Below are 20,155 nucleotides of genomic sequence, written 5' to 3'. Positions count from 1 at the left end.
ATTTCTGCACTGAGTGTCAAAATAGGGCAGTTAGAGAGAAACAAGTCCAGGGGTGATGTGGCTATAGGAATTAGTTACTACAGCAGTAAGTACTTCACCAAAGTCATGTTCATTAATGTTAAAAATGAATCATGGTAAAGTTAAGGGCTTCATGAGCTATACTAGTTCTGTTTATATGTGGTAAAATGTGTAATATTACAATTACAACATTACAATATAAGTAAGGGGAAATTATCAACACAACATCTATGTAAAAAAAACTCTTTCATCAATGTGACGTAAGTGGACATTTTGATCCTTAGAATATACACAGCATAATACATGTCTTTCACAGGCTTGTAAAGGCATCTTTTCATTTAAGGGGAACATATAGTAAGAGAGTCATGCTGCCAAGAAAGGGACAGCAACAATGAGTCTGATAACTGCGGCCACTAAGTTCAAGTCCAAGCTTTTTGTCATTTGACAGTTGAGTAGAGAGGCCTATACAAAAATACATTTTAGTTCATTTATTGTACAGAGGTAAAAATCCACATATGAAACTGACAGAGGTGTCAACATGAGGATGATGATGAACCCAGAGGGCATATTTTTTTATAAGGCAAGTTATAAATATGCTCCTGCATTTACAATATCTTGTGGTGCAAGGGGAAGCATCCAAAATAATTCAAAACGCACATATACAAGATGAACGATCACTGATTAATAATACCTTGAAAAGTTGATACCATCTGGATATAGTCATGTCATGTCACATTTTGACCTATCTCTTGCATCCTAAAGATCTGCTGTATGGCAGAACCAGCAAGGGTTGAGACAGGAACTCATGGAAGTGCATGGATATGGAAGATCTGGCATCCTTACTCCTGCAATTTCTTTTTTCTTTAATGCATTCAAACCATTCATTCTGAAAGGACATAAATGCTTTATTTTTTTTTTTTTAGCCTTTTTTATCACTACAATGAGCTTGAACACAAAAAAATCCATGGCAATGAAAATGGGGACAGTGATATTAAACTTTGTTGAGGGGTTTGTTCAAGAACAATGAAAATCACTGTATTCTGTATATGTGTGACTGGACAGATTTCATTTTTGTCGTGTCTTTTGTTCTATATCCATAAATAACTGAGACCACCGCGTGTTTGAAGTCAGATACATGCAAAACATGTTAATAAGCTGTAAGCCATACAGTTGTACTTCCGGATGTAGTCTCCCTCAGTAGCTAATTAAAAAGACATCTTTTTGATCTCATAATAGCCTTGCTGCCAGGATAAACAAAGCAAGTGACAATGACACAATAATGGATTTTTGCATTTCAAGAGAAGATACAACTTTAATACAGGCCTATTTTTAACTGTTTTGTTTAGCAACATCTTTAGGTATGATAGTTATTAAAACATCCCATCCCACACTCTATGAACCCTATAGTGATTGTTTGGTATGATAAATTATTGTTTTGTTCTTGAGGAGTCCAGTGAAATAAAAGCAGTCTTTGAAAAGTATATAAATAGAAAACACTGGAATTAAATCAAATATAAAATAATAAAAAGGTTTTTAAAAAATGTATTCTTTCAAAATGTCACGGTCATTTAATCATGTTTATTTCACAATGCCTTACTGCTTTAAATTGAACAGATGCCCCATCTCACTGGGACGCCTCCAAAATGGGCTTTCTAATTTATTTTCTCACAACATTTTGATGCAGGGAAAGTAAATTTCAGAACTGTGTTCATTTGAAGGATTTTCCGACAGGACAGGTCGAGGAGATGTGTGCCTCGGCAAATCCGGACGCGATAAGAACATCACACACTAGGTGAACGTTAGCCGACGTCACCGGTTACTGCGGAAGCGTCAGGTAACCAATGGAGACGTAGACATACTTGAGTTAGCTGAAGTGGTGTCCAACAGTTTCGGCTTGTTCTAAACTCTAAAGGATAAGATGCGCTGCTTTCCAGTGTAACGCTTAACTTAAAACACTATTTATCCGCATTAACACCGCATGTAAAATATTTGTTTTTTCCAAACGTTGACGTGACGTGAGGTAAAATGTTCAAGAATAATTATCAGGTAAGTTTATTTTAACCCAACTAACCCGAGTTAGGCATCCTGTTCTTTAAAAAGCCATGCTCCTTCACGTTATTCTGTTTTTTAGGCTAATAGCTTTAGCCTGATGTAACATTAGCTGCAGGCTAATAGTCAAAAACTAAAAAGCCTGTTTCCCGCAGGGTGGAGCTGTGGTCGAGATTTTCAGTGGACAGGGGAAAGACCCTGCAGCAAGATGGAAACTATGTGGAGGGCCGTCAGCCATACATAAGGTGATTTTTCCGAGCTGCTATCTTACCAAAGCCTATTCTTAAGGTGATTGAACACGCTCGCTTTACATACACTCACGTGTAACTATATTATACTGCTGAACATTTCCTCAAAGTCAAACTAGCACACAAGGTCTCCCCCCCGCACCCCCGAAGGAAATTTGTTTTGGATCCTCTGTCCGTTCTGCAGCTTTGCAAAAACATCACAAAATAACAATAAAATAGGTATCTTTCAACACTCTCATGCTCTCATACATAAGACAGGTACCTATTTACGCATTTAAAGTTACACCTTCTCACCACGGCCACCACTTCTTAAGGTAATCGAACACGCACAACCCATACAGCTTGCATTGCCCACATTAAATATTGCACAGCCCATATAGTCTACATGGCATAAATTAGATATTACACAACCCAGATAGCTTACTTATTGCACAACATGCGTAGACAGTAACAAACATAATCCAAAATGCAATCGAATAAACATTATACAGTTACCATTGAGTAAAACAGTGCATGAAAAATGTGTATGTATGTGTAAGTTCCCATGAGTCATGGACACATCCTTACATGAGATGTATAGATTGAGTCCTAAACATTTGGGATGCTAGTAACTTACAGTATACAAACTGAGATATTACTTACAAACTGTCAAAATGTGGGAAAATACAAACTCAAATTTTGATAATTTAAGTAGATGCTAGGAATGCTGCTACCCAAACTATACATTTTCGCAGCTCTTGCTGTTTTATGTCATAATAGAGCTGTTCTTGACATATAACTTATTTACAGTTTGTTCAGACAAAGTGTGAAGACATTTGCAGTGACTGTGAGCAGTCGCACCACAGCTACACAACACTGGATATACTAGCAAGGACCTCTTCTGTATTATTTCTTCCCTCAGGAGTATGATAAAGAAGTCAAAGGATTTGTTTACTGTCTGGAGGGTAGCAGCCAGACAGTCAAGATGCAAATTCCAGAGAATGGGAAAGTATCTCGTAAGTCACTACCATACTTGGACCCATTTGTAAATAGTACTTTGTTATCCTTACATGTTAATAGTAATTCACTTCTTTGCCTATTTGTTTCTTAGTCGGGCTTCTCCAAAGATTCTTGGTCCTACAAGTGAATATTCCTCAGAGCAAAGATTTCTCCATTGAGCTTGTGTAAGTACAGCAGTTAGTAATTTTTATACTTTCTTATACTTCATACATGGCAACTCACTTTTATTGACATTTGTGAGAGCGTGCCTCTTGTACATCTCATTAAATCTTTAACTCTATGGCTGATAATTGACTTTTATTACTGTTATGGTTGCCACAATAATGCTTAATAAAGTAAATTAACATTTTTCTTACATAAGAGAATACTTAATATTAAAATGTACAAAATAATAATTTAATAACAGTGAATTCCTCTCAGACCACTGACATAATTAATAAAAGACAGAATGTTTACATCTATTAGGAAAACCCCTTGAGCCACCTGAAAAATTGAATGCATCATATTAGCAATGACTTTTATTTATGTATTTGTCGATTGTGATTAAGATATTGTTAAACTACTTGCTACAAAGAAGGGTTTTATCTTGGCAGCCACAGTAAATTCTACCAGGTTATATACAAAGCCAAATAATAAAACATATTATAATGTGTGGATGTTTATTGATTCTTAGTCTTAAAAACTTAATGTCCTTTGAGAGGCAATTTGTGGTACAACACAATACAGTGAGTTACCAGTGTTCTTATGATCAATAAAACACAGTTTGTGCAATCAAGAACAGAAGTCTATATTTATAGTCTGTATGGGGTCTTTTTTGTGCTCAAAACTATTTATGTGTGAAATTACTTTATGTTAAAATTCTATTTATTACAGACGCAGACTGTGATATGCAGTATTAGTTCTGCTGTTTAGATTTTGTTAAGTCATGGGAACCATATACTGCAGAAAACAAAACTAGTCAAGTGACTTTTATTTATATAGCACATTTAAAGATAACAGGAGTTGACCCAAAGTGCTTTCCAAGTGAGGCAGATGGGCTAGATGTGCCCTATTCAGGTATACGTGATTCAAAGAATAATATGTAAAAGGCAATACTACATAATTTAATACAATAATACAAAAATACATATAATACAGAGAAGGCAAAACAGAAATGGAGTAGAACTCAGAACGAATAATCTGAATCAAAGTAATAAAATAGGCAGTTAGGAGAAATTGAATAAAACCAACAACAGATTAAAAATGCCGTAAGAGGACGTTAGAAATATGTTGACTGTGACCATGGGGCAACCTCAGACTGCACTAAAAGCAAGAGAAAAAGTGGCTCTTTAAATTTGATTTAAAATGGTGAGTGTTGGAACAGGACTTAATGAGGCTATTCCAGAGCCTGGAAGCAGCAACAAAAAAGACCTGTCACCTTTGGTTTTGAGTCTTGAGTGAGGGTCTGAGAGGAGTTGTTGTGAGGTTGACCTTAGAGTCTTGTGGGCAGAATGTGGAATAAGCAGATCAGTGATGTATTGTAATCCATTTAAGGTTTTAAAAACATATATACGATTGTAAAATCAATTCTGTAGTTACCGGTAACCAACGCAAGTGAGCCAGAGCAGGAGTGATGTCTTTTCTTTGTTCCATTTAAAAGCCTATTAGCTGCATTTTGAACCAGTTGGAGCCCAGAAAAGGTGGACTGGGTCAACCCCATATACAGGAAATTACAGTCAAACCTAGGGGTGATAAAACATGGGTAACTGTTTCCAGGATGTTATGAGATAAATAGAGTCTAAAATGTTAAAATTCAATGACGTGTCCAAGAAAACGCCAGGATTTTTAACCACGTTGTGCAAATTTTCAGACAACGGCCAAGTGCATTGCATTAGGAAGACAGACTGTCAGTGGTTCTTACTATAAAGTTACTTAACTACTTATTTACTCACACACTACATCATTTTAAGAAAATCTAGGGAAATATTGTTGCCTTGTTGTTCTTCCATTAGAGTACGTCATGACAGCTGCTTTCACGGCACTAGATTAAAGTGAAAACACATTTAAGAGCTTACCCTAGAGTCCAATAAAGCTTGTGGTTTTCTCTGGTCAGAACTTTTTAGTGACACCATCGATGCCGGTGATAATTTATGTTCTGTTTTCTACTATTCGCAGGATAACTGATTCAGAGAACCTGAAAAGAAGACTTCACTTATCAACAGTGCATAAAGAATTGTCTTCCACACTTTTGCATGCAAAGATACCTTTTGTAAGATTGAAACGCAATATTGTGAGTAACTAACTCATCCTTGACATATTCTTTCAGCATTTGCTTTCAGCTATGTGCTTTGTCATGCTTGGCATTCACATCTTATTGAGAGTGTCTCTGAGGCATCCTGTAACTACAAAATCATTGTTTGTATTGTCTCAGTGGTCTACTTTGTGCATCGACCTTGTATCATTCACCGGTGAACTGTTCAAGGGATTTTTGAAGCTGGATGGCATCACTTTGTTCGCTACCTGTAAAGTCCGCAGAATCTTCACCATGAAAACCGAGCCTACAGGAACATCAGATGATGGTAGTGGAGTTTGCCAAGCCTAAATAATTAATGTCAAAAAAGGTTTTATCAGCTTACCTTAATGTCCCTGCCATGAGTGGCTTTTTAAGACATACAACAGCTAAGCATTTGTCATTGAAGCAAGTGAGTGGAGTTTATATGAAATACTGTGTACGTGTGCGGAGAGAGAGACAGAGAGAGAGAGAGAAACAGTTGGCTGTTTTCTGTGGCAGTTGGCTGAGAGCTCAGTGGTGTTTTTTGTTTAACTCAGTTATGGCTGAGCAGTGCCAACAGCTGCACCCAGTGCTGGCCACTCTGTGCATACCTACACTACTTGCCAGTAAAGACAGCTTGTCATTTTGTGTTTTTCTATTGATCAAAGTGTTATCTTTGTTGCGTGATGGTCATGATAATGTGTTTTGGTTTATTCTATGCTCAGGATAAATCTGAAATTATTCTCCTGTTAATCTAGATATGTTTCTCTGTGGAGCTGGTCTCACGGACTTGATCCCTCGCAGTTGCCAATTCCTGCCGGATGTCAGCCACGTCACTCAGGTGTTGAACATGGAGCATTTGCAGAAGGCAGACATGAGGGCTGGACTGTTGAGCTCTGACTGTGGTAGGTGGGAGCAAATCACAGGATTGTAAATTGATCAATAAACAGTGGTGAAGAGTAACTAAGTACATTTACTCAAGTACTGTACTTCTAAATTTTGTCTAAAGTCAAACGTTTTGCACGCTCTCTCAAAACTAGCGACATCTGTTGCATTGTGCTGTGTGATGGCACTGGACATTTTCGTGTGGCCTTTTATTGTGGCCAGCCGAAGGTACACCTGTGCAATACCCATGCTGTCTGATCAGCATCTTGATATGCCACACCTGTGAGGTGGATAGATTATGTGTGCTCACCAACACAGATTTTGACAGATTTGTGAACAATATTTGAGAGCAATAGGCCTTTTGTGTACATAGAGAAAGTCTTAGATCTTTGAGTTCAGCTCATGATGAATGGGGACAAAAACAAAAGTGTTTTTGTTCAGTGTATTATAGCTTAAGCTACTCATCAGTATATAAAGTAGTTACAGTTGGCCACACCTAATAGACACCAATAGTTATAATCCAACGATAGAATATGATTCTGTAATAGGCAATTCTGCTTAATGAGGTCTTTGAGTATATTTTGATCTTATGTACCTTTACTTGCATATATTTTTGAATGCAGGACTTTTACTTATTAGGGTAATCCTAATGCTACAGCACACTATGGTGTTTTAGACAAACTATTGTGGCAACAGTTTGGGGAATGCTGATTTCATGTTTCAACATGAAAATGATCCCACACCCAAAGCCAGGTCAAGAAATGGTAAATAAATGTTTTTCCAAGGTTGGTGTGGAAGAAATTAACTCTCCTGCGCAAACTCCATCCAACACCGTTGAGGTGAATTGGAACGCCAAATGAAAGCCAGGCCTTATCGCCAAAATTAATGCCCTATGTCAAAAATGCTCTTGGGGCTGAATGGGAGCCAATCACAGCTGCCAGGTTCCAAATGTCGTTGAAAGCCTTCCAAGAAAAGTGGGGGCTATTAAAGCAGCACCTTTATGTTTGGGATTGAGATGTGTGTGAGTGTGTGTGTGTCTGTGTCTGTGTGTATGTGTGTGTGTGTATATATATATATATATATATATATATATATATATTCACTTATTTGATGTTCTGAGTATGAATTTATACATCTACAACCAGCCATGATCTACCGATGAGACTGTTAATATGCAAAATCATGATGCAGAAATGGTTGCACATAGAGAAATTGTTTTCTATGAAAAGACTGTGATGATAATCGATTTGTTTTCCTCACATGAAATTCCTGTGGTCCTCATTTTGGTGTTCATTTGCACCTCACCTGTTCTCAGAGAGCTGCAATTATCTCCTCATATAAAAAGACATGCACCAGTAATCCAGTTCTGCCGCCTCTGTGGCCTTTTTTATCAGCGCTTATTTATTTGTTCTGACAGCTGTCTAAGTCATGTTGAGTCAACCGGCAATGCCCATAGAAGAGAGCAGTAACCACACAAGAAATAGCTTTTCATAATTAGCATCTGCATTATTAGCATAACATTCCTAATCATAATTAAAACGATTGCTATTAAAGTAGGCATACAATTTAACTGTGACAAAGTTACTTGGTGAATATTTTTTGCTTCAGAATCCAATCTGTCAGAAACTGTTAAAAGTAAGCTTGTCAACAAACAAACCATGATTATCTCATACACCAGAGACATTCAGTTTTTTTCAAGGTCAATGAATTTTCATAGATGAAAATCTAAATATTTTTGAGTCTATCAGCTATCCTATGTCTCATTCTGTTCCTTATTGTTACCACATTCTTTCATGGGCTTCTGCGGATTTAAAATACACTGAACTGTACTCACCCCTAAAGCTGGGTCATTTTCTGAGTATTTTTGCCGCATCAAAGGAGTGCGACTTCTTCTTTTTCTTCACTCTCAGTACATCCAACTCAGCTCGGTCTATATTATCTTGACGATCCTGTGTGTTTTGTGGAATGGAAAGTGTCTGCTCTCTGCTCAGATGGGGATCAGACAGAATGTGTGTTTTGCTGTCAGCATCAGCGCCGGTGATCCTAATGAGCCCTGGTACAGATACATCAGGGTCAGGTCATGGTCCTATCACAACTCCCACTACAGCCCATTATTATGCCTCCATAATAATGGCCAGAGGAATTATGTTTTCTGGTTGGCCATCTGTCCCAGTCTCGTGAACACAGTATCTCAGGAATACCTGGAAGAAGCTGTGACCATATTACACCATGTTGGTTGTACATTGAATAGGTGACACTTTTGACTCCATGGTCAAAGATCAAAATAGGTTTTTAGCCATAATTTAAGAATGAATTGGGTGATTCCAGATTTCACACAGAAGTTGACTGGGTAATCAATAATTAGCACTGTACAGGCTCTCTTCCATCTCCCTTGTTCAGCCTTTCACTGCCTGCCTCATTCTGAATTTCGAGCGTCATCAGAACCACATGACTGTGAACAATTAAAGGACTTATGTCTCAGCAGGATTTAGAAAAACTTGTCCATGCATTTATCTTCAGTCGACGCGACTACTGCAACCGTGTCTTTACAGGTGTCCCTGAAAAATCAATCACATCTCTCCAGTTCTGAGGTCTTTACACTGGTTTCCTTTCGGTCAAAGAATTAATTATAAAATACTGTTGTTTTGTATAACGCTGAATGGTTTAGGGCCAACATACATTTCTGATCTTCTGTTACCAAATCTTCAAAATAAACATGGAGAAGCAGCATTTATTTTTTATGCACCATCTATCTGGAACAAACTCCCAGAAAACTGCAGGTCTGCTGAAACTCTCAGTTCCTTTAACTCAAGGCTGAAGACTTTTTTTTGCCGCTGCCTTTTTATGAAAAAAAAAATCAAATGTTATTAAATCAAATGTGAGGCTTTTGATTAATATCCTTTTATCTTTTTTAATTTTCTATTTAACTCTTTTTATTGAAATTAAATGTTTTTATGCCTTGCCTTAAAAATCACTTAAATCATATATATGAATCATAAATATAGTGACAACTTCCATTTAGCCAAAAAATACACTACATTTATTAATTGAGCCTGGACAGACATGGAAGAAAAAGGCATACAAGTGCGGGGCGGTAATTGGAACAGATTGATAGATTGAAGAAAAACATCAGCTCAATCAGTTCAGCAGTGGAGTCTAATTTATATTCAACCATCATAGCCGCTAATTCAAAATAGACTAATGTGGAAAACTTGACATAAACACAAGTTTATAGTAGTAGAAGTAGAGTGATTGGTTATGTTTGCAATGCAGTGTCATGCTTTCTCAAAAACATACTCCAGTGTATAAAAAAGACATATATTCATAGTGACTTTGAAAAACTTTGTGGCAAGTTTGAAGGCAGCTTCTCACTGAACTGGCTTCAAGCATTCATTTTTCATCTGTGTGAACTATGTAACTCTAAATCTGAAACGTATCCTTCAGAAGTTACAGTGGCTACTTGATCATTAACAAGACTGACAGCAGATTAAGGAAATTGGTTAAAATTTGCAGCACCACTTATGATGTATCATTCTAAGATGTAAGGTAATTCTTAAAGAAAAATCTTATTCAAACATTAAACATCCACATTTCCATTAATGAATAATGGGATTTTTTTTGCAGTTCCTGATCAAACTGCCACTGCCAGATCAACAAGTTATCGAAGAAGCAGGCCCCAGGGTGTTTTGCATACAGCCGCAGGCTCCAGGGTTTCAGGGCCACCCCCTCAAACTGGAAGAAAAAGCAGTGCAGCCTCAGACGGAGTGGATGGAAGTGTACTTTTACAATCTTTCTCAAATATGGTAAATGCATGAAACTCATACATTAATGTAAGTACAAAATAGAACATGTTGTCTTTGAAATGTGTTTTTCTTCTTTTGCTGTGCCCTGCAGGGATCGCCATCCAGTAGGAGGAACCAAAAAGTCACTGCAGAAAGTCAGAGCATTGCCAACTTCAATGAGAGTTTATCACATGGAGAGTCTTCCTATGTTGTTCTTGAGGGTAAATTTGAATTAGAGTGTTGTTTATCCTGCATGCTTTCTATACCTAAACACACCCTGCTCATCCAGCTGTATCACCAAATCACTTTCCAGGGGTGATTTTAGACCATCTGATCCTAGAATCACCCGTGTCACTTTCACGTTTCATTCACCTCTTTGTTTCTTTGTAAAGTGATTTACTTACATGATGAGCTTCAGTTTATTAACCACTTAAATTCAATGATGAAAGGCTGGATAGGAAGGTTTTTGCCAAAGTTGGGTGTTGTTTGGGTATTTTTGTACAGGGTACTGCACATATCTGAGTCCAAATTGTTGTTTGTGGAGCATGGGCTTGCCATGCCAGCCATCTTGTGGTTATCTGGCAAAATACGGTAGCTGCGACTCATCCTGGACCCAATAAGAATAAGCTAAAATGGCAGCAGCTATGTGTGGAAAAAAAGGAATAAATTGTTAAATTTAAAGGCTAAGTAGTAATGTGGACCCAGAATCACGATGTAGAGGTAGAGCAGTTAAAAGGCCGTTTACAAGGTCTTTGCACAAAAGCAGGGTCAATAATAGGCAAGCAACCAGTGAATGCAAACAAAGCTGAGAAGGGAGCAGCAGTGAGACATATATATGGCAAAGAGAGTAAGTTGGTGGATACTAAGTGACTTATTGGTGGGAATAAGGAGCAGAAAATGAACTAAAAACAAGCTGGACCCAGCACAGAAATATAGCTGCTAGGTTTTGGGAAATTTCCAGAGAAATACAGGTTCCAGTAGCTTGAAAATGTTATTGGGAAACAACGAAGCCTACTGCTCAGCAATCATAACTGATTATTAGGGAGACACTAATTTCACCACTGATCAAACCCTCTGTAGTTCATAACTCAGAACATGTTGTTTTTTGAGTACAGAGCTTGAATGCCACTTTTTTCTCATTTGCCAACAAAGCAAATCAAGAGTATGCAGTGTAGGGTTTTTGAAGTTGTTTCACCATGATCTTGTTGGTACACAATTCATGACCATGTCACATGAACTTTAATATGTTAGTTATTAAACTTTAATGGATCTATTAAAGGTGTGCTTTTGTGACATAGACATTGATATAAAAACAGTGTCAAAATAAAATAGATATTTTTTAACAACACTGACTTTGACTTCAGTTAGTGAATGATGAGCTAGAAGTTTTGCTAGTGAGTCTAGTTGCCTTTGACTTTACCTCTAAATAGCTTATGTCCTGGATGACAGAGAATCCTCACAGACGAAAATCTTGCATGTGAATATAATGCGCACCGATGCAGAGCAGGCTCATAGCTGTGTAACTTAAAGTGTAGTCGCTGTTTTAAAAGTGCACACTGTACTGTATTCCTCTTATTAAATTCTTCTTGGCCTTAAGAGTGCACACAATTATTCTTCTAAGTGCATCGGTAAAAGCATTACACATGAACCAACAAAACAAGGGTCCAGCTCTTACAGAGCATGTTCTCCAAAGCACCTAATAACAGCTTTTATAGTTGGTAATACGCCATCCTTCCAGCATGACTGAATGCAAAAACGGATGATTATAATTCCTTAATTCAGCTGAACATAATGTAGCTGGATGTGTATTATCTCTGCACTGAATGAATGAAAGAAGCTCAGTTACTGAAATGCCTTCATTAATAGGGATTTTCACGGTGCATAATCAGTTCAAAGATGGTAAGCTTTAGTTATATTGTTGTTGACACAGTTGTTTTGTGTTATAAAGCTTTTCTAATGTTGAAAGTAATGAATGTAGGTACACCTGGCAGTTTACAGCCACATCCCCCAAAAGACAGAGTGTTTGACAAGCAGGGATCTAAGAAGCTACAGGTCTACAGTGCTGGAAGAGAGAGGCTAGCATCGTCAGGTAAGCACTGCATCTTAGATTCTGTGTGTATGTCTACATGGGAATATAGAGCATGGTTTGGTGAATGTATGGTAAAGGTGTTAAATTCTGGTGAACAGTGCCTCCAGATGCTGTACCTGGTGGCCACAGAAAGAGAAGTAAAAGCAGGGAGATGTGCACTCCTCCGTCCAGCAGGCAGGAAAGCAGGCAACAACCTCGAACAGAAAACACAAAGCGCCTAGCAGCAGGTGAGGCTCACATCTGCTGTGAATAGACGGGGAGCAGGACAGCAGGAAGCAGCAGCAGGGAGACATGCACTTTCAGACTGAGTGATGGTTAGAAAAGTGTAAAAAGACAACGGGGGATGGGACACAAGAGAATAATATGCATGTTGAATGATATGACGGTCTACTTTGAATGACTGATTTTACTAAGTAGCTCCTTTATACTTGAGAAAATACCTATTCCTACTCCTCTTCTAATTCATAAATTAGATCACTTGCATGAATTTTAATGAGCCTCATTCTATGCTGCATACACTATCACTTTTGTTCCCCTTTTCTCATTTTGCATAACCCACCTCAAGACCATTTGCAGGATTTCTGTAGTACCCACTCTCCAACCCACTGAATCTGCACCCCCCCCCCACCACCACACACACACACACACACACACACACACACACACACACACACACACACACACGCATACAGACCTACACCAGTATTGTCCTCACAAAATGAGTGCACATACTCTGAAAGCTCATTTATGGATGTTTCTCCACAGCAGTAAGCTCCTTTGCTGCAGCCCTGCCCACAGATGGAAAGTAGTTAGTTCATTAATGGTAATGTGGCACATTAAATAAAAGTCAGAGGGACATCTCCTGGGCCCAGGGTTTGCCACACAGTGGGCAATTAGAGAAAGTGATTATACTGTCGAGAGGTTCAAATGTGCTCTCTCATTCAGATAGAGGTGCCTTTTCTTTGATCTCAGGCATATCGCGGAGTTTAGGGAATCAGTGTTCCTTGCATGCACACAAGAATGGTTGCAACTTTCACTCAAGGTTGATAAAGATTTTACCCCATGGATGTATATTCAGGAAAAAAAGTGTCAGATATTGTAACGCTGCTGTAAGATTTCTACTTTAACAAAAGCAGAAAATCAAAAGACTAAAGCTAACGATGTCTGGACAGAGCTGTCATTTCATGAGTGACAATTTTGCAGCAAACCAGTGTTCCTACTACTGATTATGTTGTTTATATTGTTACATTCTCGTTAAGGTTAGCAAAGCTATTAACAAAACATACAAAAATGGAGAGAAATGAATGTTCTATTTCTGCAAGCAGTGGAATTCATAACAATTTTGCATTTAATTATTACAATTTTTTATGTGCATTTATTAAAATAACCTTGAGAATGACATTAGCCACATTCAATTTATTACTCAATGTAATTCAATTCCTATCATTATTGTCTACTCAGTCATTGCGGTTAAGTCCTTCATGTGTATTCTGAAAGACTTCATTCATGTATTATACAATGCACACTCTAATTATTTTAAAACATTCATGTGCAGCAAGATATGTTTCAAAGAGAGAATTTACTCCTGCTCAAGTTAAAACTGTCTTGTTCTTATTTTGTTCCATGCTCTTTTATTTTAGATGAGTGTAGCTGCAGTCCTGCCAGGGAAAGTTCAGGAGCTGCTCCCACACCAGCAGAGTTTCTCTCTTGCACGATCTGGTCAGGTTTGTCTTGTGACCTGCAGGTCTGGAGCAGCTGGGAGAGTAATGAGGGGTCTGAGCCCCAGCTCACTCTGCAAGAGGAGGTTTTCACTTTCTCATCCCAGCCACACTCACCCAAAAGAGGTCAAGGCCAGGGTGACCAGGAGAAGATGGAGATGGGAGACGATCAGGTTCAGAGCAAAAGTGGGAGGCGGTATGAGGCCCAGCCTCAAGATGACTTCATCGGCAGTGAAAGTGATGAGGTATGTCTGCTGTACACTGTACTTTAATGCACATGCATTTGAAGGGCATCTTACGGTATGCTGCTCTGACACAAGATATGTATAAGATATGACACTAAATACCATCTGCCTTAAATAAGCATACTTGTATTACATAACATACACTAATTGTATGAACACCAGATTTCAAATATATGATTTGTCCATTTTGGGGATTTAATCTGATTTGTGTGATCTAATTCAATCTCAGTTCATCAGCAAACATTCAGTATATCATAAGACATCACAGTGTGCCCACTGTTTTATTTGATTTAGCTTAATTGGATTACATTTAAAACTTTAATTTAAATTTGATTAAGGGTCAAAATACACAGTATATTTAGTGGAGTGTAATTTCATATTACACATTTCACAGCATGGAGTATAATTTAACTTCAAGGGTCAGTGGGGCTATTTATCATCAGATAATTTATTAATGGTTATGAGACTTAAAATAAAGAATAGTAGTTTTCTTTATGCTGAGCAAGGAAATTAAACTGTTGAACTATGAGTATAAAGATGACTATCTTCAAAGAAATGCTAATTGCTTTTACTTATTTAAAACTTTATAATAAGTCTGATAATTCAGACTTAAGAACCTCATTTTGTTGCGCAGCTGATTAGTTTAGCTTTAATACAATTTATGCATCATGTCAAAGACAAAATCCACCCTAAAACACAAAACCTATAGAAAAACAGGGATCTGCATGTGCCAAATTTGATGTTTGAGAGTGTATTTATAACTTATTGCTAACACCCTGTGACTGCATTTCTGTGTGATGTGGATAATGTACTAATCATAGACTCTGTGCAACTATGTCAGCAGTGTATCTCCAGATAATCTATAATGGAGTCAAGCAGGAGAAAAATCTCTCTAAAACAGTACATTTACTGTAAATGTTTTATTTTTGGTATCAGTAACTCAGGGCTTCTTTCAAGACACAATATTTTCCATCGACATTGTGTGCATAGTTGATGTGCATGTATAGTACTCAAACCAGGGTGATTTAGTTAAAAAAAACACTATAAAACTGTTTTTGTTTGAAAACATTTGATTATATTTATGGTGACCTTTTGAAAAGTGCAGGTATGGTATGTCTTCTACAAAGCTCTAGCCTGAGCTGACATTTTTCTTTAGACTGTGCGTTACTTTTTGGTTTGGAGAATGGTTTTATATCTATTTTCACCTCTATCGAATGTGTGAACCTTTTCAGTTTCCTTGGCTGCCATTTTACATGGCTTACAAACCAAAAAATGTTTAATATTAGCTTATTATAAGCAGCGTCTGCTGGTACTACTGTCCAAAACAAAAACAAAAAAAGAAAGACAGAGAACAAAACAAGTAGCAGATTTTGGCAAGGAGGGGAGAAATCGTATGGCACACACACAGACGCATAGGTTCTGAGAGAGTGACATGTTAAAAGGAGAATGATCACACAGCCTTTTCAAACACTGATTTCAAACACTGCTGTAATATTGAGCCTATCAAAACACTTTCAAAAGTAACAAAGGTTTTAACTAGTAGAATATTATTACCAGGACAACGCATCTCTGAACATTGGACTGTGATTGAGAAACTACTGTAAGTATGTAGCTTTTTTCTATTGCTTGTTTAGATGGGACACTGTTGCCATTAGTATTGCTATGTCTATATATATATATATATATATATATATATATATATAGCTTATAGTTAGTGTTTTCTCTCTCCATCTTCACATGTAAAAACCACCAATGCAAATTTTTAGGGAATGACCATTGTTAGCAACTGAGGTTGAGAGAAAAGGATGCACAAAACGATTGTAATTACAGCATTTTACAATGACACTGAAAGTGTGTCTGAGAGGGGTGTCTTCACTTTAACACATTAAAATCAGCTGCCATCACTTGGTATGAACTAGGGTTAGAGGGTGAAGAAAGAAGCATATAATTTAATTCTGTGAGAGCAGAGTAAGCAATTTGATCCATTGCAATGCACTGTATTTTGAAACTGCCAGCAGAAAAAAGGGCATTTTTATGTTTTATGTTTGTTTTAGGTTTCCCACCTGCAACTTTTCTGTGAGATGGTCATTTTGGAAGTGATTGCTTTTCAAAGGGGAAAGTGAGAGAGCCTCACTTTGTAATATTCAAAAAAAACACAGTTTTTCTAAGAGGACACAATGGCTATTCCTTCCGATATCCACAAAGATTATGTATTGGATAAGCACAACCTTTTCATTTATAAACTACACTCAACAGGCTAGAGTATGCTGAAATGTTTTTTTGTGATATATTTTTATGATGGCTGATGGAGCAAGGCGATACTTGGTGGAGCACAAAGCTGCAAACTGCATATTGCCCCAGATATGCTGGAAACATACTGTGGGATAGTTAGAACATCTTCCCATTGGACAAAGATGACAAACATCAACTGAGAAAGTCAATTTAAAGGTTCCCAATAGAGCTTTTGAGTTTTAGTAGTGCTATGGAAATGTTTCGCATTGTGCTGGTCCCTGATTTGTTTATCTGGTGTGCGAGCATGAAGACGAACACCACTGATCTGCCATTGGTTCGATACTATTATACTGATCAACTGGGGGCGGTAAGAGCCCAAATATTCAGCAATACACCTGCAAAGACAGGGTAGAAGAAGACACAGATGTAAAGCGATTTAAATGACTTTTATTGGCGTCAGGATAATTGTTAATTAACAATAACAACAAATAATAACTTCAAATGTGGTTTCGTTTTAATTTATTAATTAAGATGCCATACAGACACCAATCAGGAAATGCAGTATGCGTTATTCATATAATGACAAAGAATCAGTATAGCAACATGTAAGGGCACTCAATCATCATGAAACACATTTGATAAGTTACCATTTAAACATCAGCGAGCTGTGATGGCTCATGATAAACTATGTTACCTATGTCCAACTGGGTGTGATCTGTCTTGATGTCCTGCTGAAGAGGAAACCTGCTGTAAAACAATTTTTAAACAGTCAGTATCAAATCTTTTTTCTTACGACTTAAGAAATAACACCAGAAGAAAGAAAAACATATTGATATCATTCTGGTAGATTGATATAAATGTACTTATATTCTGAGATTTGACCAATTGTAGCCCAAATGTGAAAATTAAACCATGGAATAATAAGATTCAGACACAATGTCCAGCTTTGCAGATAAGCTACTATAGATATTCAAATTGGTCAGATATACATGTTATGTTTCTTCAGCACAGACTTTTAGATTGAGCACTGGGTGTAACAGAAATGTAACTTAACAGATTCATTCCAGGTAATACATGGCAGAAAGGAAACATTTCATACATGGGTATTGGCAACCACCAAGCCATCCAAAATTAGTGAAAAGTTGAGGTTCTACTGCTCTATGTAGAAGCAAGGCAAGGCAGCTTTATTTATATAGCACATTTCAAAAGTAGAGACAACTCAAAGTGATTTACATAGGCAAAGAAAAGCATTGGTATGACATTCAAAAACAAAACGGAATCAAAACCAAAATGTAATTAATTAAAATAGAATAAAATGGGATTTGAATAATGGATGAAATGAAATGCTCAGTTCTCTTAGAATTCCAGCAGCAGCATTCTGACTGAGCTGAAGTTGTCTGTTTGGAAAGACAAAAAGGGACCAAAGTCATTTGGTGAGAGAGCTAGTAAATCTGAGTGGCGTCTGCGTAGATGTGATAAGCAAGGTTATTGTAATGTATGATTTGACCAAGAGGGAGCATGTACAGGTTGAATAATAGCAGCCCAAGAATCAAACCCTGGGGGACTCCACATGTCATGATCTGCTCAGATTTATGGTCACCAGTAGAAACAACATAGCCCCTGGCCGTGAGATAATGAAGGGAATATTACAGGATAAAGTTAAGATTATAGATGGGTATTTAGTTATTTGATATTGAAGGATCCCGTTGCTTTCCTTTTGAAGGGGTTTAACAACTGCAGTTTTCAGGATTTGCGGGAAATGCCTCATAGGAATGAGTCATTGACAATTTTCAGCACATACATTTCTAAGCAAATGAAAACATTTTTGATAAAGCTGGTTGGCATGGTGTCAAAACAGCAGGGGCCTGATAATGCTTCACTACATTATCCAGAGGTTTAGTACTGATAGCATTGACTGTTGACAATCTAGCCTAATAGTTTCTCTGTGTGGTTGCAGCAGTGTTCTAATTCCATTGTTTGACATAGTGGAATTCATGACCAGTCTCATATTTACATTTGTTTCACACACACACACACATAAAAAAATATTCTAAGTCATTACACTTATTGAGAGATAGGAAGTCATGGGCTAGTTAGCTTCTCAGTAGTGGTAAGAAAGGCACCAGAATGATGAAAAAGGCTTGTCTAGCCTAATTTATGTCGGCATTGGAAATACAAAGCCTCTCTTTAAAGATTTTGTTTTGAATCTGAAGATTACTGTCCCTACAACAGTATTAAAAACATCAACACCCTTGCGAAAAACCAAATCCAATGTGTGCCCTTGACTGTGTGTGTGGGCCCTTTCACATGCTGCAAAAAATCAAACGTTTCAAATAGACCACAGAATTACTTTTTGTCTTTGGGATTATTAATTTTAATGTCAAAGAGAAAATCGTCAGTTATAAAAAGATAACTCGATTTTCTCAAACTCTGTTGAAATAACAGGAAGCAGCTCAGTGAAGTTATCAGTAAAAATCAGCCTTCAACACTGTGCAGTCAGATAACTGAATAGGGTTCAGGAGGGTGAAGAAGTTAGTCCTCACAGGAGACTCTTCCTCTTGGTTCTGAAGTCCCTCATGTTTTAAAACTCTCTTCAGGTAGGGCTGAAATGGTTCTCCTTCAAGGTTTCTGCTGTGCTGTGTTATGTCTTGTCATTGTTTGGCAGACAGAGCAGATGGGTGATGCAGGAAGTAAAATAGATGAACAGCTTTATGCCTGAATTGCTGAGGCAACTTCCATCTGCTCTATAAAGATGTCTGCGGTCCCAGAAAAAGTTAAAATTCTCAGTAAAGTGCGCTGAAAGCAGGTTACATGCAGTTGAAAGCCAACAATCTGCTGAATCTCTTGACTCCTGTTCTGACTGGTGGTAGTGGGCCACTGATAAACACCTCAACGTTCAATGTACAAGGTACAACGTTGTTTATTTGTCATTATACAGCACCATGTTGTATAACAAAAAGAAATTTGTAGTCCCTTCATGCTGCACAGAAGTAAGCACTTAATTATGTGTAAATTAAAATATGGTAACATATAAATAAAACAGTAGGCCTATATACAGATATTTATATCCAAAAGCTATATATATATGCGTATTTACCCCAGACATTCCGTAGCGCAATTTTATAATTTGCATCTGGGGAGAGGGTAAACAGCAGCAACAAGATGAAAATATTTCATCTTAACAATAAAACGTCTGACATTTAAGAAACAACTTGACTGCGTTTGTGCACCAAGCGATCGATGTAAAACACAGAGTCCACCTCCTCTCATCTTGCCGGAGTCTTGCACACTTAATCCAGGAAGTTAATGGGTCAGGTCTCTGTGAAGATGAGGACACAACAGTCTCTGTTTTCCATTGCTTGGCCAACCTGAGTCCCATTTTGTCCAGACTGGACCTTTAGTAGCAGCCTGAGTCAAAGCTGGGCCAACATTGCTCCTTTCCAGGCTATCTTTCCTCTGAGCGATCACCACACACGCCATGGTACCTGGTCCAGTTGATCGGGCCATATGGATTGTGGGCCGCTGCTGTTTAATCCAAAAACCCTTTCTTAATTTTCCAATGAATGAACATCTGTCAAACGTAATCTGTGTTTTGGCAATAAAGCCGGAAAAAACAGTTGATTCAGATTCAGAGAGCTG

The 20,155-nt window shown here is 37.6% G+C and overlaps 1 protein-coding gene across 4 annotated transcripts in view; it reads left to right on the top strand.

Annotated features, from left to right (window-relative positions):
- Nucleotides 1-1,839: 1,839 nt before the first annotated feature.
- cfap20dc (CFAP20 domain containing) overlaps nucleotides 1,840-20,155 on the top strand; it is a 32,968-nt gene continuing 14,652 nt past the window's right edge. The window contains exons 1-12 of one of the 4 annotated variants that reach the window (XR_005441470.1): nucleotides 1,840-2,064; nucleotides 2,223-2,312; nucleotides 3,217-3,310; nucleotides 3,406-3,478; nucleotides 5,469-5,583; nucleotides 5,725-5,872; nucleotides 6,324-6,470; nucleotides 10,075-10,253; nucleotides 10,345-10,453; nucleotides 12,199-12,321; nucleotides 12,420-12,548; nucleotides 13,962-14,284. Coding sequence is in view for 3 of the 4 variants with exons in the window: in XM_038696975.1 (XP_038552903.1) it covers nucleotides 2,044-2,064; nucleotides 2,223-2,312; nucleotides 3,217-3,310; nucleotides 3,406-3,478; nucleotides 5,469-5,583; nucleotides 5,725-5,872; nucleotides 6,324-6,470; nucleotides 10,075-10,253; nucleotides 10,345-10,453; nucleotides 12,199-12,321; nucleotides 12,420-12,548; nucleotides 13,962-14,284 (1,551 nt within the window). In the remaining variant the exon portion in view is untranslated. The remainder of the gene's footprint in view (nucleotides 2,065-2,222; nucleotides 2,313-3,216; nucleotides 3,311-3,405; nucleotides 3,479-5,468; nucleotides 5,584-5,724; nucleotides 5,873-6,323; nucleotides 6,471-10,074; nucleotides 10,254-10,344; nucleotides 10,454-12,198; nucleotides 12,322-12,419; nucleotides 12,549-13,961; nucleotides 14,285-20,155) is intronic. The other 3 variants (XM_038696975.1, XM_038696973.1, XM_038696974.1) reach the window with 3 other exon arrangements.

The sequence above is a fragment of the Micropterus salmoides genome, unplaced genomic scaffold (assembly GCF_014851395.1).
Source record: "Micropterus salmoides isolate LMB-PRFRI ecotype aquatic unplaced genomic scaffold, ASM1485139v1 Ms_hic_scaffold_4, whole genome shotgun sequence".
Taxonomy (NCBI): Eukaryota; Metazoa; Chordata; class Actinopteri; order Centrarchiformes; family Centrarchidae; genus Micropterus; species Micropterus salmoides.
This window is presented reverse-complemented; position numbering and strand designations above follow the sequence as displayed.